Source organism: Pleurodeles waltl, chromosome 4_1, assembly GCF_031143425.1.
Source record: "Pleurodeles waltl isolate 20211129_DDA chromosome 4_1, aPleWal1.hap1.20221129, whole genome shotgun sequence".
Lineage (NCBI taxonomy): Eukaryota > Metazoa > Chordata > Amphibia > Caudata > Salamandridae > Pleurodeles > Pleurodeles waltl.
The window spans coordinates 478,323,618-478,351,096 of record NC_090442.1 but is presented as its reverse complement, the minus strand read 5'-3'; the positions used below and the strand labels follow the sequence as shown (position 1 = coordinate 478,351,096).

General features: G+C 43.9%; 1 protein-coding gene across 1 annotated transcript in view; it reads left to right on the top strand.

The window, feature by feature from the left end:
- The first annotated feature begins 1,563 nt into the window (after positions 1-1,563).
- The window catches only part of ACSS3 (acyl-CoA synthetase short chain family member 3), a 951,593-nt gene continuing 925,677 nt past the window's right edge, over positions 1,564-27,479 (top strand). Inside the window, exon 1 of the mRNA XM_069228767.1 lies at positions 1,564-2,086. Coding sequence (XP_069084868.1) covers positions 1,659-2,086 — 428 coding nt within the window. The 5' untranslated portion in view covers positions 1,564-1,658. The remainder of the gene's footprint in view (positions 2,087-27,479) is intronic.

Sequence of the window (27,479 nt, the reverse complement as noted above, 5' to 3'; positions counted from 1 at the left end):
AACAATCAATTCCAGTTGATCATTCTACTTACAAGTGCTCACTGTTCCTTTTTACAAGGTACTCCGGATGGGAAACATAGGCACCTTGAAGAGAAAAAGGGAGTGAGACCTGGGAAGAAATTTAATCACGGAACTTCTACCTATATTAAATTAAATGAACAAGAAACATTGAATTTCAGTTGATTTATATTTTTCTAAGTTTTTCTCTGGTAACTAAAGGCTAAGGAGACAAATTAAAAGCGTGAAAAGCAACTCTAGCTTCGATAAACAGAAGACACAGAGAACAGACGACGACTGTTTGTGCGTCTTTGTCTTCAACCCTTTCCTAAAATAGAGCATAGATGGTGTGGATCTAATAGATACAGAAATGGGACTCTATTGTCCTCACCAGAATTGGACCTATAGGGGCTCGGGGGGAGCAGAGGGCTAGCCCGGTCTCCCCCCGGGCTATTCGGTCGTAGGTGGTACAGGCCACACCCGAGTTTGGAATTGGTGATCAGTGCAGGAAGGGGCGGGTTTTGGGTAAGGGGATAAAAGACACACCCAGTAGGCGTGTTTGTCTTCGTGCCCTCCCACCCACCCATGCACTTAGTTGTTTTTATAGTGAGCATATTTTCCCTTTTCTTTGTTTAGGGTTTTTTTCGAAGGAGTTTACAATTTTTTATTTTATATTGCGCTTCTAGGTACATGTTATTCATAAGTTTTAGCTTTGAGAGGGCAGGTCTGGGTCAGGACAATGGGTTAATTCTGTTTGTTTGAATGTTCAGGGGGGGTGGGGTGGTTTTCTTATTTTTGCTGCTGGTAGTCAGGTCTGGCTGCGGGGGTTTCTGGTCAAGAAGCATTTTGGGTGGGGAAGGGGATCGATATAAAGATGAGTGGACAGGGAATTTACACAAGGCAAGGGAAATTTTAGAAGGGATGGGTAATGGGTAGGTCAGGTCAAGGTGGTTGGGATAAGGGGTAGTGTTGAATGGGTTCTTTAGAGGGAGGGGGAGGGGATAGGAGGAAATGTATGTATTAGTGAGGTTTATGTAGTTTTGTGAGGCTTTATGCCAAGGTGGTGTTTGTTTGCCAGACCTGTTCTATTAAAGCAGCCTTTTACCCCTTGATAAACGAGTTTGTGGTCTGTTCACTGTTATGCCCGATAGCAAGATGGAGAAATCCAAAAGAAAAATAATAAAAGATTAGCGTGACAGAAAGGCTATTTACAAAAAAAATTATAATAATAAAAATGTTTACTACAAGCATCAGGTGGCCACGTTTAGGCGACAGTATTGTTTTCCTTTTAATTTGCGTGAGATGGTCTAGCAATAAAAACTTTTTTTGTTAAAACTATTGCATTAGCTAGTGAAGACCAGACCTATAGGCTTTGACAATGTTTGTCTTAGATTCAGGGTAAATATCGTATTACACTTCTTCTTAAGATGTGCCCATTTTTTCTCGCAGTTTTCCCCGACACTCCCAAATATTTGGCTTCGAAGCGCTTATATTGTTTCTCTACGTCAGAAAAAATGTGACTAGTATATCAGTTACAGGCTGGAGTCCAGGAACTGCAAACATTCTCTACTCCAGGCCGGGGTTTTCTATCAGCACTATACTTCATAGTAAACGACACCACTGGAAGTGCAGGAGCGTGCAGCAAGAAGTCCAAAGCGAAAATGAAAATATACTTTAGCCGCGTAAACTTTCCAAAACTTCTCTTCACGCACAGATATGCAGAAAGTACCCAGTCTGCGGCACGCGCTAAGTCGAAACTCGACGCGGAATCATATGTAAATAAGACTGAAAGTCTGGCTTTTGCGAGTGCAGGAGCGCTGAAAAGTCGTCTGCCTCGGACTCAACCGCCCAGAGCTTTGTGGGTTCCGGTGTTATTTCCACCAAGACCGCTGTGTTCTGCTGCACCTGGTTCCTCCTTTCGGAACTTTTCTCTCTTTAGCCGTGACTGCCTGCAGGCCAGCTATGACCAGGTGTACAGGGCTTCCGTGCAGGAGCCCGAAAACCTATGGAGCGAGGCAGCTGGTGACATTAATTGGTTTAAGCCATGGTCTAAAACAATGGATAACGCCAACCCTCCTTTCACCAACTGGTGAGTTTAATTATGTCTATGGCGCATTTGTGCATTTTAACACTCTGTCAGGTAAATGTCGAGCGGTAGTTGAGGAGTTGCGGGGGGTTTTGGGCTCTATGTATTAATCTCAGGGCAGTACGGTATTATATAGAAAAACTACTCTTGTCCCTTCATAATTGACAGTCAATAAGTGACCGGTGGTACTACTCTCTAGCCAAAGATTCTATGCCACGTTTAATATACACTGTTGAAGTAAAAACACGGTCTAATGAACTCCTCGTGAAAAAAAAACATAGCCCATATACCGTATGTTGTATAAAATAAAGCGCGCGCAGAGAGGCATATCCGCTATGCTGGTGCTGCAGGTGAGGACGCACCTGGCTGGATTTCAGATAAGCGTTGATTGCTTTCAAAGGGAATTGCGGATTGTTGTGAATCTAAAGGAGGAAACAGACTTGGCATGCTGCTTTTACACGTTGAACGGTTCAGAAGTAAACCCAAATCAAAAACGCTTTTAGGAAGCACGACCAAAGCAGAAGCACCCCTCCTTTCACCACGTAGCCATTGAGTCCTGGAGTGAGTATGGATTGGAAATGATTGAGTGTCCCCATTTATCTAAACGAAACCCCACCCAGCCCATGTCACCTAAAACCTGTCAATCTCACTCGTCTGAGCATAAGCAGCAGATACCGTTTGAGCACTAAGGTTGAACTGAAAGAACCCCAAACAGCTCCCTGCCATTTCCGGCATATTCAGCCAATCCTGGCTTTATAGCAACACGCTCTGCATTTTGGGACTTGGAATGTCATTATTAGACGTGAGGGCTTTGAGACCCAGCACGCTTAGAGAGTGCAGCTGATTTAAAAAAAAAAAAAACGATAGTTCCGACTGAAGTTGTTACAAAGGACTTTCGGCGGCTGCTCGACAGTTGTTGAATATATGCCCTCACGCTTTTTTAATTTAAAGTGTGGGAAATTGACCTTTAAATATCCGGGAAACTGGAGCGGAAAGGGATACGGACAAAATCAAGAAAGTTTGTCAATGAGTGAACTGCACCTATCTGCCAGTGTAGTACCATTGAAAAGGCTTACTGTACAGGTCTGAAATAAATCACATTGTAATACACCTTACAGTGCATAGGGAATCTGCTGGATAAACCGGTTTGCATTCTTTAAGTCTCGTAGCATAGTATTGGTACTGCAACTCTGATGTTTAATGCACTTGCTCCATGGATTTTGGTGTGGTACCTATTTCACAGATTCTATCAAACCACGGTCATCGGGTTGGGGTTAAAATGCTTGCTGCAGAGCACCGTGTGCAGCCCGCTGGTCAAGGCATGCATTGTTGCGGCTCATGAATTTGTTGCAGAGGTCCTTCTGTAACCTGTAGACTACCAAGTGTAAACCTGCTGAAACAGCGTAGTGGTATATGCGCCGGCAGCAAGCATTTACATGCATGCTGCTACCCATATGTTTGAACACGACACACAATTCGGTTTATATTTCGTGTTGCACAAATGTTATTTGTGTAATAATTGGTTACACTACACGCTACACTGGCATGCATAGACTAAATCCTAAATAACGTGCTCCCAGCAGACATGTTTTTCCTATCTTGAAGAGAAGACACAATGTGCAGCAATTGCTTCAATCTGTGCTTATTTTACTGGAATCAACACACCAATGTTTTCACTTTCTTTTTTAAAACATGTTTAAGCTTTCCAGAGCGCTTGAAAATATAGACCACTTTTTTGTCTCCGTTGTTATATCTTGGCCTACACGTGACGTGACATGCAGAGTACATTTTCCCCTCACTGGCTACTCTCCATCTGTGCTCTGTTTGATTTGTCATATCTGTTAACAGAAAGGACACCCAGACAAAAAGAATTACTAATTGCACATGAAGAAAGGTATCCGAAGCCAGACTCGCAAACGGATGGAAAAGAGCCTCGAATTTCACTGTTCCCTGGCACAGGCTTTTCGTTTTAGGACGGCATTCTGTGCATTTACCACCAGGTGTGTTGGTGTCGCCATGTACCACAGCAAAAGTGAGATTGTTGGCTGTCGGCAGGCCCTGCTTCAGAAATAATAAATCCAAATGGTTCACACTGTATGATAACTATATATATATATATATATATATATATATATATATATATATATATATATATATATATATATATATATATATATCTTTGTTCAACACAGTCCATTAAGGGGCCACAGACCCTGACAGGGCAGCCTCCGCATGAGGGCGAAGCATCCCATCTTAACATAGAACAAAAGTACCTAAGGCACCAGTTTGGGATCCATCCAAACACTATATATATATATATATATATATATATACACACCCACACACCAAATAAGAGACACGTTCTTCCTGGCCTTTTCACTTTTGAGACCAATAACTTTTGTTGCCCTGTACACGTTCTCATATTATTTGCTTGAATTGTAGGATCATTAACCGGTGGTCTTACACTTATAATGGGAGAACTATAAACACTCCGAGGAGTTCTTTTTTTTAATGCAGTTATTTCCAATTCTCTATGCATATGAGGATCATTTTGATGGCTTATTGGCTTGTTTGTATGTAACCAATCGCTAGTCTAATTACGACCTTTATAGTTTTGTTGAATACGGAGTGTAGAAGGGAGAAGCAGTTCCCAGGGATTAGCTGTGAAGATGCTAATCAAAAACCGCATTGTGAGATTGGGAAAGTTAAATTGTTGGCGCCATGAGCTCGGTGCCAGGGCAACACCATTTTACTACACGTTTTACTCTGTTATTTTTAGGTCTGTTATTTCTCTTTAATTTAACCAAAACTAACCCCAATAAAATCGTTATTTTTCTAAATGAAGGACTGGTACAAGAAATAGTTTAGCCCTACATACTGGCATATGGTCGGCCAAATCTTCAGCTAACAATGCAAGCTGTTGCAGTGTAGGCCCCGTGTCTTTTCTCTATATAAACAACCACATCGTAAAGATACACTTCAAATACATCTCCCACCTGCTGTTCATGTAGAATTTAAGAAAAACACCCCAAACGTTTTGAATTGTTGGTTTGTGCCTTTTATCAACTTATACTTCTGGGGTTCATATAGGTGCTAAAATGCTGCCAGGTTGACCAGCAGAGTACTTGCAGACAAGCAACAATACAGCTAGGATTTAGCTAAAAAAGAATGGACGCAAAGCTTAAATAGAATACTGTGAGTTATGGGAGCTCTAACTCATTTAGGCCATCCAGATATATTTTCCTTTTGGAATTCCTGGTTTTGAATACAGGCTGCAAACGAGTCTCTAACTATAAGCTCAGGTAAAATGGTTGTGAGTGCTCACAGACAGTGCTTGCCTATCTGCGCATAAGTGGGCTGTCGCGTAAGGACCACATAATTTAATTGCGCTTGCAAAAATAATTAGCCCAATTTCATTTTGACTCTAGTATCAATCTGTAGTTATTCATTGAAAGTCTGCAGTGATTTACGATATTGCACATTGTAGACGAAAGCTGGGCCAGCAGTGAAGTGGCTGAATTTAGAAAAGGTTCGGCAAACAAAGGTTTCGAGAGTAAATATAGTATTAATTTGGCCATATCTGCACTCCTTCGTGTGCTTTGGATTTTAGTCCTATTTCTCTGTGTCAATTGTGGGCTTTCAGCTAATCTACTGGGCCAAGTTTATCACTTTTCTGGCCAGAATGTTCCCCAAAGCCTTCACCACATAATAGGCCCATTAAGAATGTTCCTAGAAGAGGAAGGGGATGGGGTAAACTCTACATTGGTTTATCGCATTCACTGTGTCTAACAAGCCTGGGCATGTCCCTTCCAGAGAGACAAAAAGCATTGGCAAAGCCAGTAGGGCTTGCCTATGCAAGAGCTATTGACTTTGGTAATGCGTTTTTGCCAAATTGTATACCATTGTGGCTGCTGTTCACCATGGTTAAAAAGTTAGCGGTGTGGAGTGTCATAGATTGGGAGAAAAGAGTATCGGAGAGTAGGTTTGTTGGAGTGGGGGAGTAGAGTGTCCTAGAGTTGAGTAGCGGGAAGTAGAGTTCTGCAGTTCTGGGGCAGAGAGTGTCTTAGAGTGCAGTTTCGTGGAAAAGGGTGGCATGTGTTGGAGTGCATTGAGATAATGGAGTAAAATGGTGTGGATTGAGAAGCATTGGGTGGATTGGATGGACTGGATGGGGTGGGTTGGGCTGGGCTGAACTAGGGTGGATTGGGATAGAGTCTGGTAGATCATAGAAGATTGGATTAGAGCGGATGGGGTGGATTGGATGGGGATGAGGTGGATTGGAGTGGGGTTGGCTGGATAGATTGGATTGGAGTGAAATGTAGTGAACTTGATTGGGTTGGGGTAGAGTCTGGTAGTTCAGAATATATTGGATCAGAGTGAATTGGCATGGATTGGATTGAGGTGGTTTGGTTTGGGGTAGGGTGGATTGGGGCTGGGTGGTTTACGAAGAGACTGTGGAAAAGGGATAGGATAGTGTTAGAGTGACATCATGTCATCTTTGGATTGGGCAGATGTACTCATTTCTGAAATGTTTGACCCTCAACTTAAAAACCCTTACACAAGTGCAAGACAGAGAAGTACTGAAATCGGCAGACAACTAGGACAGGTGGTGCTCTTTTGGATGAACTTCTGTCTTGAGTGGTGGCACATTACAGACTTATACTGAATTGGACTCTGTGGAGCTGTCTCCAGGGCCCAAGGCCCTGGCTTCCTTCCTCACTCCTTCTTGGGCACAGTATAAGAATGTACCTTCTGGGGGGGTGAGGAAGAGAGGCTTCCCCTGGAACTTCTTCAGCCCAGGGGATGACCACTCAAGAGAGACCACCATGACTCCTGCTGGACGAAAATGTGCCCTGAAAGTGGCCAGGAGTGGTCTTGGGAGTGTAGACAGGAAGGGTAATCTAGCTTGAGGTCCATGAAGTGCTGCTGAGGGTGATCCCAGGCCAAGGAGAAGTACCAAGAGCCCAGATGGACGAGCAGGTCCTGTGTCCTTCCAAGAAGCCTTACAGCATGCTGTGATGAGCTAAGGGACTAAGGACCGCAGGCTCTGAGCCCTTCTTCATTTTAGAGGCCAGGATTCCTAAACCTATCACTACAGAAGGGTTGGAGATGTGGCACCCTAGGATTAGGTAGAGGTGCCTAGCTTCTAGAACTTTCTTCCTGCCTCTTAAAAGTTTTGCTAAAGGAGGAGAGAGTTGAGAACTCACTGGACCTGTGAGCTATAAAGAATACTCAACTGGAAGAAGATGCCACCTAAGGATGGACTTTGACTCCAGCTGGCAATTAGGAACAGGACCAGTAGCATAGGCTCACTTATACCATCTCAGAGATAGTAGAGGGATGGCCTTTTATGGGGATAGTCTGGAGGCTTACCCTGGACCTTTTGTGGAGTAGTCCTGCTGCTGGGTGACCCCTATCCGGACGCAGGTGCCCTGCCTCCCAAGTGCCCTGAAATATAACTAAAGCCATGGGGCCTGGGGAGTGCAACATGGAGGTTACTCTGCTGGTGGGCTGTGGAGTGGCTGTTGAAGATGGCCTTGCGGGTAGGCAAGTTCCAGGTGCCTAAGCAAAAGGCAGGTTCAGCAGCAGGAGGCTTACAAAAAACAGCTCTAAACCAAGAATTAAATTTAGAGAGCAGGTAGACCTGGTGTCTACAGCTCGGCACCAGGAGTAAAACAACACCTCCCTCAGGAAAATTGGCCACATGGGACTGCAGAAAATTACCCCTAAGTGCAGTCCCTTGAGGCGACTGGGCATGAATCATAGTGTGTGGCACTTCACCGCAATTGCATAAAATTCTGCTGAAGAGAGCTAAGTCCCCGAGTTTTGGAGCAACCTCAATAGTTGTAATGGGGAAGGGACCCATTCCCTGGGGCTCTATGCAGACCAAGAAGGTGCCACATTCCACATTTCTCCCTAGTCCCTGATGGCCCACAGTTCCCAGGGGCCAGAGAAAGACTAGGACTGGTGCTCCTCCTGTTCCTGTGGGTGGTCGTGCCTGGCATCAGAGTCTCACCTGAGGCATTTGAAGAAGCCTCCTGTTCCTGTGGGAGGTCGTGCCTGGCATCAGAGTCTCACCTGAGGCAGTTGAAGAAGCAATTTCCTGCTCTCCTCCATGCCTGCACCCAGAAGGCCAGAGAGCAGGAGAAGGTGCTGTGTCCTCTGCACCATCCAAGGAGAGTGTCCTGCATGCTGGGAGCAGGCAGGAACTGCTGGGTGAGATGGGCACGGACACCTGGTGTAATAAAACAAGCAAATTGGGAAACACTGCACAAAGCTGCATTTAAGAGAAACATAATGCATTTCCTTCACTGTGGCAAAGATGCTGATAAAATAAGCTTATCTCAGAGAAAGGAGTGCACAAGAAACCTCTGGTGCATCCAGAAATTTTCATACTTGTTATTTTATGGTGTACAGGAAGGGCAAGGGCACCACCAACATGTGCAGATTGTGCTTAGGGGATGCAGAAGTCAAATAGTCTGTAACAGAAGATGCCCCCAAAAGGTTGTCTTGTGTCTCCTAGGTGGTTATGTGAAAGACCCCAGAAGACATTTTCTAAAATTTCAAGCACTTGCACAAAGTCTCTGGAGTCTGTGGGCCTCCCATGTGCTGGTCCTAAAGCTGCAGTAGCAATATGTTAAAATTGGGAAGTCTTTTGCTTATTGAATAAAGCTACTATGAATGTTGATATGGACAAGATATGTGCTGTTTTTATGATGCGTATTGATAAAAGATGGTATTATCTATATTGATTTGCCCTCATTTAATATGGTCTGTTTTTGTTTTTACTAATGTGGTGACACTCTGACAAACCAGTAGGCCTCCCTTTTTGGTAACAACTCCCCCTTGTATTGAGGTCTAATATAGGTGGGTCTTGTAATGGTAGGGATCAGGGCTTGCTGGGGATGTGAATTGTTCTGATGGTATCCCCAAAGGTATTTCCATCTACCACATCATATGCATTGGTAAATTAATGCATTTTATTTAGTAATATGTGTGCAATAAATCGCTTTCCTTTTTATAAGAAAATGCTGTGACTGGACAATGAGTTTCATTGTTATGTACGAGCGAGCTGGGGCACTAGCTCACACCACCTCTCCTTGAGTAGGCCTTGTTCTGCTCTACCTCACTATCCTGAACAAGCCAAGTGTTACAATGGGCTACGTGGTTGCCAATAAAGAGAAGTTTGCAGACCTACTATTTGTGAAAAACTTACATCCTTCACAACTAATAATCCACTTTCTTACAATTACCATATGGTTGGTAGTATTAGTAGGTTTCATGTGCCAGGATTCCCGGCCCTTGCACCCAGATATTTTATCATAAAAGCAGTAACAAAATCTAGATACGTTTATGTTCGTTATTTTACTGCACAAAAAAACGAAATTGGTGGTGTTGCTGAATACCATATTTATGTCTGCGGTCTTAAACTACTACAGACTAACACATATCAGAGAAAGTCTTCTGACATGTAGAAACACTTAGTTTATACATGACTTAAGTCACCATGTAAACCGAACAGGTCGGCTGTTTAACACACAAATGTAGGGCATGCTAAGTATGAAAGAAAAGTATGGCCCCCTCAATGCACGTTTGAATTTCTATAAGCTGTTTGTGACTCCGTAGGCAATGTTGCATTATCCTATAAAATGCCCAAATGTGATTAAAAGCCTATAGAATGAATTCACTTCTAAAACTGGTAAGAACTTGCTTGAGTGTTCTGTCTCACTTTTTACCAAAAGTCTAGTCCAGAGGTGAAAGTAGATATTTGATATCTGTAACGAAAATGTAACCTTTAAAAACTAAATGGTTTGCTGCCTGGGAGGACAAAAAAACTAATTCATCTGGCCTGCCTTTCCTCCACTGTTCATAGCATTCAAAATTGGCGTGAAGTGTTCACCTGCCAAAAGCCAGTACAGCTTAAAACTAGGAGAACTCAGAGGAACAATGTGTGAAGGACGCCAACTGATAACATCACAATGGCGCAACAAAGGTCCAAAGCAACAATCTTCCTTTTTGCACAATAAGATTACAGAGGAAACTCAAGTGACTGAAACTTTTTATCCTGGAGATTTGTTTCAGACATGAGTCTCTGCTTATGGCAGAAGGGAGGCTGTTCCCACATCAGAAAGGGGAATTGTTCTCATTTCCCTAGGGGTAGATCTGAAAGGGTCTCTGGGCTCTTCAAGGTAGCTGACTTTAGAACTTTTGTAAAAGAGTAAAACATTTTCTAGCTTACGCGTCAAGAATTTTCAATTCTATTAAGGACACTGAGGCGAGGATTATGCTTTCTCTTTCTTTTACTGTTCCAAACAGCAGCCAATCATATAACAGTAAACAAAAAACGTCAATACCCATGATACTCAGAGTAATGTCACATGGTCCAATTGTATCTCAGGACCTGTACCCATAAAAACCATGACCTCGATAGTCACTTCCTCTTTCTTTGAAACCGTCAGATAATAACCAAACATGTAAGGAAACGAAACTCCTTACAGAGTAACAGTCCAAGGAAAAAATCCCTCTGGAGTCCAACAACAGGTCTCGGCTCCATCAGCGACCAGAAGCAACTACAACTTCACCCGGGTCCTCCGGAACAGGAAGCTCGAGAACTAGTCTTCCATCAGAACAAAAGATGAACAATCCAAGAATCACGGAGTCTTCTGATCTGCTCCTAACGAAGATAAAGAATTGCAAGTAATATCTTTGTTGGATAAAACATCCACTCAAAATCATTATATTAGCATTATACTCCAGGGTGGGGAAAAAACATACATATCAACATATCCACCGAATGACATCAATTATATTAAATAAAAACCCTATTGTTGTATACTGGAATGAGGGTGGGATAATCCTCTTCTCCATGTCCTTAATAGAATTGAATATTCTTGACGCGTATGCTTTTATTCTATGTCAGGATCGGAGGCTCATATTATGCTCATTTAAAGCTGATCAACCACCACAGTCGCCACATCAACTACTGGTTTGTGATAACATTTTCTAAATGTAGATTCTGAAGAGTAATCTGCTGCTCTCATAATGTCCTCCAGCTGAGAACCTAGTGCAAAGGTCTTGGACGCCATAGCCCCTCTAGCTGAATGAGCACCATATTTAGAGGTGTCTATCCACGTTTCCTTCATCAACCACCTCATCCATCTAGCCAAAGTGGCAACAGAAACTGGTATAAAAGGTTTTTGCAAATAAATTAACAATTGACCTTTAACATATTGTCTAATGTAAAAAGTAGCAACTTCATAATCCTTCAAACATTGAACAGCACACAAATGTTGAATGTAAGGAAATCAAGGGTATGTTACCAACCTGCAATTGGTCTTTGTTCTTCTGGTGATGTTAAATGTAACTCCATCCGGCGAATAGGTTCTGCCCGCTAAGTCTAAAGCTCTAACTTCTGAAACACGTTTACAAGAAACAAGGCAAAGTAACATGGTTAATTTTGCCAAAATGTGTTTCCTAGACAGATAATGGTTGGCAGGCCATCTATCCCAAAAATTTAAAATTACATCTACATCCCAAAGGGAAGTGTATCTAGATTGAGGAGGAGACGTCATACGAATCCCTTTCATCACCTTACAGATAAGAGGATGCTCCCCTAGTGGTTTGCCTTCTACCTGAGAATGACCTGCAGAAATAGCTGACCTAAAATTATTCATGTCAACATCCGACCCCATGGGATCGATACTCCGTCTATCACACCAACTGGCCTATCTCCGCCAGGCTGAAGCATTCCGCTTATGCGTGCCTGAAGACCAGGCTTGTTTAATGAAATCTGCAGCTTGTTGCGAAATGCCTGGGGAACTCCATCTCGCCCTGAAACCGTCCAGACCATCAACCAAAGTTGGTTCGACAGAACCAAGGGATGTTGAAGGCCCTCCGGACTCATCTGCAGATTCCGACGAGGTAGAATGAGAAGAGGAGGACAGCAAGCTAACTGCAGAGCGACAGGGAACCAAGGTTAAGCCCTCCAAAGACGGGTTAGAAGCACAATCTCTACTTTCTGTCTTCTCACATGTGCTAACACTCTGGGAATCATCACAAAAGGCGGAAAGGCATATCCCCGAAATTGTCTCCAATCCTGAAGGAAGGCATCTGTCACCAGTGCCATCGGATCTGGACGCCAGTTGAAGAAAATCGGAATCTGGAAATTGAGACGTGAGGCAAAAAGATCTATGTCGCAAGGAGCCCGTTCCAGAATAATCTGGTGAAAGAGATCCTGATTCAGTCTCCAATCTCTGGCGTCCCTCAAATATCTGGAGTTTCAGTCCGCAGTGGTGTTTGGAGCCCCCGGGAGATACACTGCCATAACACTCTATTGGTAAAGAAGGCAGTAATGCCAAAATTCCTTTGCTCTCTAAGCCAACATCTTGGACTGAGTTCCCCCCAGCTTGTTGACCTATCTCACTGCCGATATGTTGTCCATCCTCAATAGGATACAACAATCCCCCCTGAGGGGAGAGAGAATCTTTATGGCAAAGGAACCCGCTAATAGTTCCAGACAATTGATGTGAATACTCATCTCCGCCGGAGACCAGCGACCTCCCGTCGTAATCGGACCACAACGTGCTCCCCAGCCCCACTGGCTGGCATCTGAATCTATTACTACGTCCGGGAGAGAACCGAATATGGCTCTGCCGTTCCAGGCCTCCATTTGGTTCAACCACCAAAGGATTTCCAACAGTACCTCCTCAGTTAAGGGGATCTGTTCCGAGTAGGAAAGGCCCTTGCGCAGATGTTGAATTTTTAACCTCTGAAGAGCTCGGTAATGAAGGGGAGCCGGGAAAATGGCTTGAATTGAAGAGGACAGAAGCCCCACTATCCTGGCAGTGGCCCTCAATGACACTGTCTGGCTGGCCAAAGCTGACCTCAACTCCTGTTTAATATTGCAAATCTTGGGAGAGGGAAGAATGAATTGGTCTCGCATTAAATCTTTTTGAAAACCCAGAAAATCTATCAACTGAGAAGGATTCAACAATGACTTCTGTACATTGATGATAAATCCCAGATCCTGCGACAGCTGAATAGTCCACGACAAATGACTCCGGAGAGTCTGAGGGTCCTGAGCCATCAACAAGATATCGTCCAGATAGATTATCATCCGAACCCCTTTGGCACGAAGCGACTCTACTACTGGTCTCAACAGCTTTGTGAAGCACCAAGGGGCAGATGACAGGCCGAATGGAAGAGCTTTGAACTCTAGACAATGACCCCTCCACAGAAACGGCAGGAACCGTCTGTGAGGCGCGAAAATCGGAATTGAAAGGTAAGCATCCTTCAGATGTAGACAAACCATCCAATCTCCTTCCAACAGAATGTCCCTCAACATGTGAATCCCTTCCATTTTGAAGTGTCTGTATAAAATCCAGCCATTGAACTCTGAGATTTAAAACAAGGCGGTGACCTCCCCCTTTCTTCTCCACAAGAAAAATAGGGCTGATGAAACCCCCTGGATGAGGAGACGAAAACTCTGCAGCTCCTTTGTCCAGCAGAGACTGGACTTCTTGATCTATAATGGACAGATCTGCTAGGGAAAAATACATTGGAGCGGGAGGCTGAAATTGCTTCAGGGTATTGAAAAACTCCAGTCTGAAACCATTCACTGTTTGAAGAACCCAAGGGTCCTCAGAAATCAGTTTCCAATTGTGAAGGAATGAACTGCCCGTGCCCCCCAAAGTCACTTGAGAACAGGGAATAACACTTACCAGAATATCCTGCACCCTGGATTGCACCTTGTTGTCCACGTCTGGGACCCCTGCGGTATCTTGGACGCCCACCATGAGAACGGGTGGGGTAGAAGGTGGTCTCCGCATGTTCTCCATTCCAGCCTCCTCTACCTCTGGGATAGTAAACTTGAGGGCTCGAGAAGGCTTCTCGGCCAGGCATACGCCCTCCGTAACAACCGGCCCTGAGAAAAAGGCCGCACTTAAAGAACTTTTTGAGGGACATCTGGGCTTTGTCAAGGGAAGAATAGGTAGAGCAAAATCTTGATAGTTCCTTAACGAAAGGTGCTCCAAATAACATCCCATCTGCCGTGGGACCTGCTTCCGAAGTAGACAGATCATTGAGTTTAGTCTCAATGTGCATCAAAAAAGTCCGTCTGTGCTCGGTAGAAGTAGCACAGTTAGTATTGCCAAGCTGGCAAATAGCTCTCTGTGCCCATCCAATAAGGATATCAGTGTCTACCGCCATACCAGATGCCTTAGAGTGGAAGGCTAACTCAAGGATTTTAATGAGTGGGCCAGACATGTCCAAAAGTTTATCTTGGCAATTACGCCAAGCTCTGTCTAAACCCTATTTAGGGTCCTTAGAATTATTTTTTCATAAACATCACCATAGTGGGATCCACTTCAGGTGTGTCAGCCACTTTCCTATCTAAATCAGGTCTGGGACATTCGGCTCGGAGACGAGCGCGAACGTCTTTGTCAAAACATTTACACAAATGGGATTGCACATAAGTGGCCACCTCAGGCGGAGGAACCCAGTTAGACAACCTAGGGTGAACAATCTGAGTAGGGAGGAGACAAATGTCTTTTCGATTATTATTATTATTTTTTTTTCTGCTGGGCCCTGGCACATCTGGGTCATCTTAGTCAGAAGAGGTGTCGGTATTGGAGGACGAAGGGGTATCAGCATCTGTTTTACTGCTATAGTTGTGTTTGCCAGTTCTTTTGCGGCGTAATTTTTCAAAGGCATCAGTCTGCTCAGTAGGGGTTGTGGAATCACTCTGTTTCCCCTTGTCCTTTGTTTTAGGAAGATCAGAAGGGGCTGGGAGTCCCGGTATCCAACCTTGATTATGAGCATAATCAAGTAACTGACCCGAAAAAGGACCTAACACCTTCACAAGGGCGTCATTAACAGATTGCTTTACCCTAGGGTCAAGGGCTTCGACTAGATTCATTTCCAGCTGGTCAAAATTATCTTTAGGATATTATACTGATTCTTGGCCCTGCCATTAAACCATTCTCCTGAAATAAGAGTAATTTTCTCTGTAAAATAATATAAAATTAATATATATTGAGGAGGTCAAAGGGTGAGTGCAAAAAACCCCTGCCAGGCTAAAACGTTTCTATGTAAGATGTGGAGGGAGCAGCCTGGATAAGAAAAAAAGCACTCTAAGTTGAGCCTATTCAGTTTACACAACCCTAAGCTATGCTGTAGGGTGTCTGGGGAGCACAGTATGGGGCCACAGGGAAGAGGCAGCAAGCACCGTTGTATTGCAGAAGCGAGTCGGCTCTTCCCTGAAAGTTAAAGGGAAAAAAGCTGGTTCGCGCTCGCGATGCGATCGCCGAAATGGAAAAAGGACTACGTGATTAGCACGTAGTCCGCTCCCACTCCACAGAAAATAAACTCGGCCAAACAGCACGAGTAAATATAAGCACACACGCGCGCTGAAGGCGTTAAACAAAATCACGCAATAAAGAACAATGTTGATACAAATATCATAAAGAAAATATGAAATGTACTTATCTGCTGCGGAGCAGCAAAGAAAGAGGGAGTGACTGTCTTGGTCGTGGCTTTTATGGGTATAGGTCCTGAGATATTATTGGATCATGTGACATTACTCTGAGTATCATGGGTATTGACGTTTTTTGTCTACTGTTATATGATTGGCTGCTGTTTGGAACAGTAAAAGAAAGAGAAAGCACAATCGGAGCCTCCGGTCCTGACATAGAATTGTGGGAAGGTTTCAAGTTGGATGAAGCAGGAAGTGTTGAAATCGAGGTTTGAGGTTTGGTGGGAGTTTTGTTAGGTTTCGGCCAACAGAAATGTCCAACTGCAGGCCAGTGCTTCAGATATAAATGTCACATTCTTTCCAACATATTAGTACATTCCTGGGCCTTGAAGAAAACACCTGTTGTTGTTATGTTTTACGGGACATATAAAGAGCACGTTCACTGACCGGTTTCATGGCACTGAGAGGACTAGCAGCACAAGGCAGCTTCAGGAGGGAGGGAGGGAGGGGGGGCAGGCGGGAAGCACACACACACTCTTTCTTTCACACACACATGCACGCACGCACATCCATCAACAGCACTCATAACATTCAACCATGCACGCACGCACCAAACATTCATTTTAAAAGATCACACACACACTCTTTCTTTAACACACACACGCATGCACGCACATCCATTAACAACACTCATAACATTCAAAAGTGCACGCACCAAACATTCATTTTAAAAGATCATTCTCTCCCTCTCCCTCTCCTCTTCAGTCTCGGAGGTCCCAGGAGCGTTGGGACTGCTGCCTTCCCTCATTGGCTGACCTTAGTTCAACCAGTGAGGTAAGGCAGCAGTCCCAGCCTCGTTACAGAGTGGGATGGGGTCAGTGAGACTGTTGACCCCACCCCACTCTGTTATGAAGTGTCACTGATTGACACTCGCCCTGGGCACTTCAGGGCTTAAACCTGAAGCGCCCAGGTCGAAGTCAATGGGTAACGCTTTCCTCATCGCCCAGCGGAGGGCCTTGAGGCACCTTTGCTGAGCCGAGGAGGTCACGTCCATAGGAGCTGTGACCTCCTCAGCCCAGCAAAGTTCAGCTCAGGCAGGCAGTAGTCTGCGCAAATCGCGCATGTCTGCTCCTGGCTGCCTGACCTGAACATGAAGAGTGTCTGTCAGGCTGACCTCTGTTCAGCCTGACAGCCACTCTTCATGAGGGGCAGAAAGTGGAGGGGCGTGTCCCCTCCACCCTAAAGGACGGGCCTTGCCTGAAAAGCCATGTTTTTAGCAGGGTTTTGAAAAACTTGTATGAGGTGGTGGCGCTTATGTTGTCTGGAAGAGAGTTCAAAGCCTCAGGTGCCAGCACAGCAAACCTGGTTCCCCCCAAACGTTTCCTCTTAAATTTGAGAACCTCTAGAAGGTTGTGATGAGTAGATCTAAGATAGCGCCTGGGGGTGTAATTTCATATCAAGGAAGACACAAATGTGGGGCTTTTGCATGGTGCCAGTGCAGATCCTTTAACAAGTACTTATTGTGACAAAATCTCAGTAATTCATAAACCAATCTAGCACCTTGGTTTTGGACTAGCTGCAGACTTTGGCTCAGGTCCTTAGGGAGAGGGACATCCAAGTAAAAAAGCATTGGCATAATCAATAAGCGACATCACAAGTGTGTTTACTATCTGAATAATGGCCACAACAGAAAATAATTTCTTGATCTTGATTTTTTTTTTTTTGCAAATCTGAAAGAAGCAGGAGGCAGTCACTGCTCTGATTTGAGGCTTCATTGACAGACCTTCATCGACAAGTATGCTGAGACTTTTGACTACTTTTTTTGGAATAGGAGGAAAATCATCACAACCCTGCTCTGGGAAGAATCCTGAAGGACTCCTACTGTTCACTTGCACCCATGGGCATAAGCTGATCTCCAAGAGACAGCTGACGGGCCTCCTCTTCACTGCCTCAGGGACGCACAAGGCTGAAAAAGGACATTTTATATGATATATCCAATTGGCGGATCTGTGATGGTTGAATCTTGAGCTTCTCTAGTCTTAGAGAGGACTGATTACTGCATAGCAGAGACATGCGTGATTTGCTTTCATTTGAAGCTTCTCCAGTGCTAGTAGAAATTGATCTAGAATGTGCATCATCTCCAGATTGAGGCATTATTCATAAGAAATTAAGATATTTTAAGGAATAGGTAACACTTTGGCAGAGGACCTTTGACTACTTCAAAAGCCTTCTGGGCCATATCACCTGCCCATACGAACGACAGTACTAGGAGGCAGGGACAAAGGAACTCATTAGCTCCCAGGACTGCAGAAATTGTCCAGCTTGTGCACAAAGCCAGCTGACATTTTGAAAGCCACCCACACAGAGCCCAGTGTACTCCACCAAGCACTCTGTTACCAACATACAAACACCTCATATTTAGCCATAGCTGTGAAGGAACAGCCACCCTTCAGTTGTAGCCCACACGGAATGAAGGCAAAGGGACTCCAGTTTGGGCTAACTCACAGATGCTTTAAATGGGAAAGTCGGGTGGGCATCTTCCACAGTAGGGTATAGGTAAAAGGGAATGGCCCTTTACTTTTATTTATGCTGTGGCTACTGCCCAATGCAGAGGCCATTCACCATTCTGAAAGAAGGTCGCACTTTGGGTTTCCCCTTGACCTCAGAGCACAACTTTGTTATCTCAGAATCTGAATAGTCTCACATGATTGCTGAGCTCTCTCAGAGAAACTAGCGGGGTCAGCAGTAACAACCATCCAGAGTAGAGCAGCACTTCTCTGTAGATCTGTGTAGGGAATGTTCTATCCAAAAACTCTCACATTTAACTGTGTATGTTGCAGGATTTGTTTAATGTCCGTGCTCTTACAGAACCTATTTTATAAAACACTGTAAAACCTGATGTACTTTAATTACATCGTTCGACCTTCATTTGTAAAATAAAATTGGAAGACCTTTTCGCAATTTGATATTGTTTAAACTTTACAGAAAGGAAATTGTAAAGGATTATCGGAGCTGTCACTAAGAACACCTGAAGAGACAAACGTTGCTATGGTTCTTTTTCAAGCTAAGCGTTCATACGTGCTGCAAATCAGCAATATTTTTTTGATCTATTGATATTTAAGAGTTACATTGAATAGGTTAAAGAGACAATGGACCGAAGAAGAAGTGTACTACACACGTTCTGTTTAAAATGTCAAGAGTCTTTGTGTCTAAAATGTCAAGACAGTTTAGCAAATGTAATCCAGTCACGATGTGCTCTAGCAGGGCAGGTGACTGAACATCCAAATTCTGTTGTTAAGTAAAAAGAAGCAAAGACACCAACTGTCTTACACCATGATCATCTGGGAGCGAAGACACATTTTTGCTAAACTCTTCATGTTCAAACTTCTTTTTCTGTTCAGTAGAAAACGAATACATATTTTTCTCAAACATGCTTAACTAATAGCAAATCGCAAAGGACATCTAACAAGATCCAATCTACATTCTCATTGTGTACCTGTTTAACAAGGACATTGTAATATCTGTTTGAACTTTGCCACACTAATAGATTTGTGTATGATACACCGTAAAAAAATAATGCAGGCATTATAAGAAACTATTAGCAAATCGCTTTGCTTTTGTTTGCATGGCTGTCATTTTGGACACTATTGAACTGGGGCTTTGCGCACAGCTGTCTGTGTACTTAATTCAACTCGAAACTCTGATTGTATGATTTCCATTTAATTGTATTTATATAGCACTTACTACCCCTGACAAGGCATTGAAGCGCTTTTCAGTGAATAGCTCACCAATTCCGGAACCCATGTGGATTAGTATTGAGAACTATAAATTGTTAATTGGAGTGGTGGACATGTGAGTCTGTTAGTTAGATAGAATAGGATAAAGAAGGGAAGAGTCCAGAAAGGGTTATTTGAGAGATCATAGTAGTAAAATGATTTTTGGAATGAAGGAAGGGATAGACTTGGAAAGAGTCTAGAAAGGGTTATTTGAGATATCAGAGTAGTAACATGAGGTTTGGGATGAGTCCGAGAGTGGAGGTAGAAGGTTTATTGAAGTAGGTATAGGATGCGACATTGAGCAGAGAATTGGAGAGACTTGATCCTTTTTTTTTTTTTTTTTAATCTACAGAAGGAATAAAGTAATACATAGCTACGTAACTGTGAAAAAGTTATGCATGTATATGGAAGATAATAGAGGGATTTAACATTATATTATGTTAAGTTTCATGTACATGCATGGATATATATTTAGAAACATAGTTTATAAAGTGTTGCTATACATAAAACTTATTTATTTTTATTTCTGTTGGTTATTGTATATTCCTTATTAATTTTAAGGATAAATAAAATAGAACAGAGCCTCGTAAGCATATAAGTGAATAACCTATATGTAAACTACACAGTGACCTATATAGATGTTAATTATAATATATATACTAACCATTAGTCGTACATACATTTGTGAAGCAGAACTGTAAGAATATCCATATATTTTGAAACCATAAGTATATACATTTGTATAAAGAAATCAGCATATCGAAATACATACATATTACTTCTGATTTCCGTGGCCGGGCGAATAGCACTTATTAAGATGATAGTGTTGCCACGCTTACTATATTATTTTGCAGCACTGCCAATTTGGATCCCAGCCACGGTGCTCCGGGAACTTGACTCCTTGCTATCGTCATTCATAGAGTGGCTCTAACCACGTTGAAGCGACCTAGAGCGGAAGGGGGCTTGGCGGTCCCAGATTTTGAGACCTATTATTTGGCAGCCCAACTACAGTGGTTTACCAGGTGGATTGTGGAGGGCAGGTCCGAACGAGAGGATGAGGGCGGAATGGACCCCCCAGCTTTGATGCTGATGGGCATATTTCTTAACCTCAGTCGGTTGGACCGAACACTTGCCCTGGGGACCCAGGTGGCCCACTGCTGCTGGAGACGATGCCTTTACAGGACCCGTACAACCATACCTTATGCACCTGACATACCGATGACATGTTTGCAGTGGCTTCCCGGGGCGGGAGACTGGAGGGAACTAGAGGCTTGGGAAGCAGAGAGGGCTTTACAAATGGAAGATCTCAAAGATCTCTATTGTGATGCTAATCTATTACCTTTTGAAGACTTTCGACAGACTCATGACCTGCCAGGGGGGCCACTTTCTGTTGCACCGTGCACCTACCATTAACAGGTACTTGCGCCTAGAAGGTGGAGATCCACCCCTTCATAGACCTAGTGCTTACATACTGACCTCCGACGGCACACAAAAAGCCATTTCTGGGTTGTATAGGGCGAGTCGCACGGGAATGATGCGCCCCTTGGTCGATCTGCAACAAAAATGGGAGACGGATCTTAGGACCCTTATACCGGAGGATGCCCTGGGATCAGATATTGGACAGAGCCCCGAAGGTCACCAGGAATGCCAGGTTCCAACTTATACACTACTACATTATACACAGGGCATACCTCACCCCGAATAGACTCCGGGACTCCTATACACGTACTAGATGCGAAATGCCCTAGATGTGGGGAGGAGGTGGCAGACCTTATACACATGCTTTGGTCTTGTCCCCACGTGATCACATACTGGAAAGAAGAGACTGCATATGTAGGGGGAGTCATTGAGCGCGAGGTGGATTGCACAGCGGCCCACTGTTTATTGCACTGGATCCCCCACACTGCTAAGACCAGAGCAACTAGTAAACTCCAAGACTTAGTATACATCCTGGCCAAACGTGAATTAACAAAAAATTGGAAGTACTCCATGGCTCCCAAAGACTACAGCTGGAAAAAGGAGCTCAGGAGATGGGCAGAGATTGAAGGGTTGGTCCTGAAACGAGAGCTGGCCCGAGGGATGGGTTCTCTGGAACTAATGTCAGCTTGGGAACAGAGAGTTATAGCATTGCAGGAGGAGCTAGAGCCCCCCGGCCAGAATAACCTGGTTACCTTACACCGCTTGCACTAGGTAGTGACACCTCGATCACAGTGAGCCATTGACTGAGTTGCGGCCTGAACACATGCATATTCCATGAACATTAATACCCAAAGAAGCGCACTGGCGCCGTATAGGCATAGGTGCAACCAGACACACCAACGCAGGGCGAGGAGCAGGCGGGCAGAGAGGGGGAGTGGGAGAGGGAGCAAGGGGGGCGTTAAGGGGTTGCACTAAACTGTTAGAATATGACTCTAGCCTGCTGAGCAGAGCAATGTGTGCACTATTGTTTATATTGTGCATGTCTACGGTAAGACTAAGATGCATGTAGAAAGATGAGCAGTTGCAGATTGTCCTCTCCTCCGGCCAGGACCATTGTGCTATGCAGATAAGGACTAGCAGAAAAGCAGAGACTAACCAAGCAATACTGTATAAATAACCATTTGTGTACCCCAGCTGGTGAATTGTTACAGAATCATAAAACCAATAAAATATGTTTACAAAAAAAATCGAAATACATACATATTATCAAGTTTACATGCACAAAAATATGCTGCACATTTATTTTTTGAGTATTGTGGCCATGTAGGAAAGAGACAACTCTTAAGTAGTCTTCTGAAGATAGATGGTTCCCCGTGGATCTTATGTTTGGGGGTAATGACTCACATAGGTCACCTGCTTGAACAGAGTAAGATATACCACACATTTATTTTTCTTGTATGCTGGGGGTCTTGAGGTGGGGTGCCAATCTGGAGCTGAGCTTCCTTTGTTGTATGTATTTGGTGATTTTATTTCTAAGGTGGTCCTGTTACATGTATTACTTTGTGGGTGATACAAAGCTGCTTGGAAGTGGATGTTCTGGCAACCCATAGCCAATGTAGGGCCCTCAAGGCAGACAAAATGTGGACTTGTGGCTTTACATGTAGGAGTAGTTTTGCTGCAGCATTTTCAATTCATTGTAGTCTTTTCATAGTTGACAAACGTGATCGTTGGTAGAGGTAATTAGCATTATCAAGTTTAGACGGTACAAGAGAGATAGTGGCTTTGACCTTGTGTGGAAATTCTAGGTGGAGGCTAATGCGTCCCAGTTTCCATAGTAATGAAGCTTGATCTTGCTAACTTATCCACTTGGGCATCCATTGATAGCTTGAAAACTGTGGTAATTCCAAGGATTCTTACTTCCTTGGATACTTTAGGAGGTGGTCCCATATCAGGCCATGCGCAGAGTGGGTTATAATCTTTCTATTTGCCATATGTGAACATTTCAGTTTAGAATGCATTCAATTTGAGACGGCTCCATATCATCCACTGATTAACAGCTCAGAGGCAACTGAAATGTTTTGAGTTTCCAATGTCTTTGAGGCTTTCCAGTGTAAGAAATATTTCTGTGGCATCTGCGTAGTAATAGCATGTGAACTTTATGATGATTATAGCATATGAGCTGTGAAGTTATAGCATGTGAGTTATAGCATGTGATCATTGCCAGTAACAATTTCATGTAAATACTGAAAAGCATGGGTGAGATGGTAGCTGTGAGGGCCCCCTCCTTTTGTGAAGTACGGATGGATGAGAAAGGTGGCATATTGATGATGTTACTTCTATTTTAAAGGTATGATGGGATCCAGTTGAGAGTAGTCCTTTATATGCCGGCTTTGTGGAGTCTTTGGATTAGTTTGTCATGATGAACTGTGTTGAAGGCAGCTGGAAGGTCCTGGACCCCTTTGTGGTCTACTGTGTTTTTAGGGTCATCACATATGGCGATGAGGGCAGATTCTGTGCCTCTCCCTGGACAGAATCCTGTTTGGATATCAGAAGGTATCACTCTGTCTTTATTGAATTGAGACAGCTGGGTGAATGTTGCTTTTTCTATCAGATTGCCCATGAATGGTCCATGTGTAACCAGTCTGTAATTGTGTGGGTCATGTGGGTCTCAGTTTCCTTTAATAATGGGTGTATGTATGCCTTTTTTTTAAGTCTTCTGGAAAGACTCCTGTTAATTATTGGTGGTGGTTTAGACTGGTATGACAGCAGAGGTAGCTAAAGGGATATTCTTGAAAATCTGTGGTTTACTCTAGTCAGAAGGGCAGCTGGCTGGCCTGCTTGTTTTGACAAGTTCCATAAATGCAGTTTCTGATAGTTGTTTGGAGGAATTTAGAGGCTGGTTTAGCCTACCCTTGAGAGTATTGTTGAAAATGTGTTGGTGCTGGTGGTTTTCCTTTGTTTTAAATAGGAATCCTACATGACTGCTTGAAGCATTGTCAGGCAGTAGGTCGACTCAAAGCACTTTGTCAGCAGTTTGTGGTGTCACTAACTGTAGTTGTGCTGAATCTTCTCTGGAACTTGCTCTCTTTCTGAGTCATCAGTTAGAGGTGGTGGAGGCAAATTTCAGAGTGGACCCACTGTCTGTAACACCATGATGTGTTCTCTCTGGATTTGAGTGGTAGATAGGGTTATTCAGGTCTTGTTGCTATGGGGCCAAGGGGAAGAGCACCTCTCCACAACCCACCACAGAGTATTCCATGGATCTCTTGTTTTGTCATTCCCCCCCCCACTCTGATATACCTCCTCTCAGTCCCTGGCCTCCTTGGACGTGGAAAGAAGTGAGCACATCGAGATACAGTGATTTTCAATTTAGCTGTGAAAAGGAGAATATATGTGAGGCCCAGTTCTCTGAGGCGCTTTATGACATTCATGTACAAGACCCTTTTGCATGGTGCTGCCAGTGTGTAGTCAGAGACGATGATAATCTTTGGGTGTCCAAGTGTCAGTGGGAGTCCTCCATGAGTTTTCTGTAAGGTGTGGTCCCAATCTCGATAGTTAAGGAGGCACGTTTGTCTCTGGGGGAGACGGGGATGGCAGGCTTCACAAGTGGTTGCCTGGCAGGGAACCAGTGGGCTCTTTCAGCCACAAAACATAGTAGCCAGTCCTTGTGGGGTTACTTCTTGCTGCAGCCATTTCTCTATGTATTGGGTGCTGTTGGGGCTCTCAGTTCCCTCTGACAAGTCAACAGTCATCAAGTTGTTTTGTCTTGCATGACCGTCTGCCTCTTTGGCATGCTGTTCTAAGAGATCGACTTTTCATTAAGGTACTTCAGGGCTCTGGCGGTGTCTGAGGTCTACGAGATTAGCTCTTTGATGATTTCCTCTGTGATTTGCACCCTGCCCCAGAGTTTACGTTGGTCCTCGCACGGGAGATGTAAATCCAAGGTCAACATATTGATTTTGGATTCCAACGCTGTCCTAGTGTCTGTGTCTTCTATGGCCAAGAGTATGCAATCAAGTTTGTCGTTGTGCAGCTCTTTCTGTGCTAACTGAGATCCCAAGGACAGAAGGGCTAGGGTAGAGTCAATACCCAGTAAGGATGACATATTCCAGCTTTGGTGTGTGGCCTTTGTGTTTGGTTTAGTTCACAAGTATGGTCTTTTGGCCCCAGCCCCACAGACACTCTCTAGGAGGAAGAATCCTTGCATAGCTAGGTCAATTCGGGTAAGTTCATTGGGGCTTTTGCCTTTTCAGCATGTATTTTTGTCTTGGAAATCAGGAACAATGCGCTAACCAGGGTCTTGTGGGTTCAGAGAGGTCTCTGCCCAACTAAAAATGTACATTGGCAGCTGGGGTGCATGTGGAGTCGTGTTCACTTCATGACCATTCACACCTGGGCGCCACTACCATCTGCTCCGATGTTCTATGCTGGAGCCCTTTGGTTATGGCCGTGCAGACCAGTGATCCCTTTCTCTTGTTTCAGACCACGTATGTTGCGGCCACAGGGGAGTTGTCTAGTGTGCATTTTTTTGGAATGAAGCTGAGAATGGCAGATTCCAACTCAGACTGTCTGCATGAAAATTCAATGACTCTCAAATGTATACTATTTTCAGTGATAGAACACGAGCCTCAGCCCATGAACAAACTGAATTGCCAGAGAATTTAAGTGTAGTGACTTTGTTCTTCCAAGCCCGAGATAACACTGAGTTAACTGATTGTCTGTACAGATGATAAAAGTCTGACACAGCTACTGTGACTGGAAAGAAACTGGACTGCTTTCAAGACGGCAGCCAGTGTCCTTGAGTTGGAGGACTGACAGCACTCCTGTACTGACCACTGGCCGTCCCACTCCCAGTCCTACATGGTTGCACACCACCCACAGAGACTGGCATCGATTGTCAACTGCAGAGGGATGGACAACTGAAAGGGTGTCCCCTTCTCTAGATTGGGATTGTGGAGCCACCAGTTGAGATCCTGGGCCACTCTTGAGTGACCTGCCTGTGTATCTCATACTGTCTGCAGGTCGGGTCCCAGTGACACAAAAGATGATTCACCAGCAGTTTCAAATGAAAGCAGGCTCATAGAATCACTCTGTTTGTAGCAGTCGTAAGGCCCTGGACTTTCAACCACAATCTCACTTATGTCAAAGGACTCTCCAGATTCGGTCGTGAGGAACAAACACATCCATTCTGTGTGTCAAACATCACCCCGATGTGGCGCCTGATCTGGGCTGGCACTAATTATGATTTTGAAATGTTGAACCTGAAGCCCAGCTGCTGAAGAAGGGTTGTCCTTGCGGCCACTGCCTCCTGAGCCTTAAATAAAGGAGGCACAGATTAGCTAGTCATCTAGGCATGGAAAAATGGAGAACCCCTTAAGGTGTAAGGCTGCCACTGCGTGTGCTAATACCTTGGTAAAGATTTGTGGTGACGCTGGCAATCCAAATGATAGAGCCTGAAATTGGAAATGTCTGTGATTCAAACTAAAATTCAGAAAAGGTGGCTGTCAGGTGTATCCACACATGAAAATAAGCATCCTCCAGATCCAGAGTTGCCAGAAAGTTGCCTTCATGAATCAACAGGATTAGCTCTTGAAGAGTCACTATCCTGAACTTCTCCAGGAGGATCCATCGGTTTAAAGGTTTGGGTTTCTAAATTGAATTGCATAATCCATCAGGCTTAAATATTAGAAAAAGAGTTGAATAACCCCTTCCTCCCCCACCAGAATGATCGCCTTCTTTAAGAGTAACTTTTCTATGCCTGACCACATAGCTTCCCTCTTTATCTTGTTGTTTGACAATGGTGTAGATCTGAACATTGGAACTCGAGGAATCTCCTTGAAATGGATTTTGTATCCCTCCTGAATAATCAAAAGTACCCAATGTTCCTCCATCTTAGCTAGCCATTGATGGAGGTAAACAGCAGTCTGGTGCCCATCAGTCGTCATTTATTGTGTAGATCCTTACCAGACTGCCGTTGTGGTCGGGCTTTGTTGGCAAATGCGGCTTCCTGATCGCAAAAGGGAAAAGAGTTTCACGTCTTGCCATTGCTGGTTCTGTTACAGAACAAAATATTTCTTGCCAAGGAAAAAACTTAGGGGTTTCATGATCTTCTCTTCCTCCACAGATCTCTGAACCATTTCATTAAGTTCATCATCAAACAGCTTCAAACCTTTAAAGATGGGCTTCTTAACCTAACACCTCTGAATCATTTCTAGTTTGCAAGGGTTCATTCAAAGTGTATGCCTTTCAGCTATTGCTGCTCCACCTGCTGCCTGTAAGCTGTCATTGGTGGCATCAGAATGAAATTACGATAACACCTGGGCTAAAATAGCGTTTGTATTAGCTTTCTCCTATAGGCAGTCAGACTATTTTTGAAAATCATTCAGCTGGACCTAAGGCATAAGATGCATGCAAACCTCAAAATGACTGGCAGCATAAGCCTTCTTTAGAGAAGATTCAATCCTTCTATCAATAGAATCTGGTAAATAGGCCTCTTCAGATGAAAGAGACGATGAGCATGCCATATACAAAACAGAATTGACCTTTGGCACTTGGGGAAACTGATCCTCAAAGTTCTCATCCAGTATGTCTTATGGAGAAAACATTAACTCTTTTATGTTTAGCTACATCCTTCCACTCTTCCAGCACAACGTTCCTTAGCACATCATGAAATGGATGATCATACTTCATAGTCCTACTGTATTTAGAATACAAACCTCCATACACCATT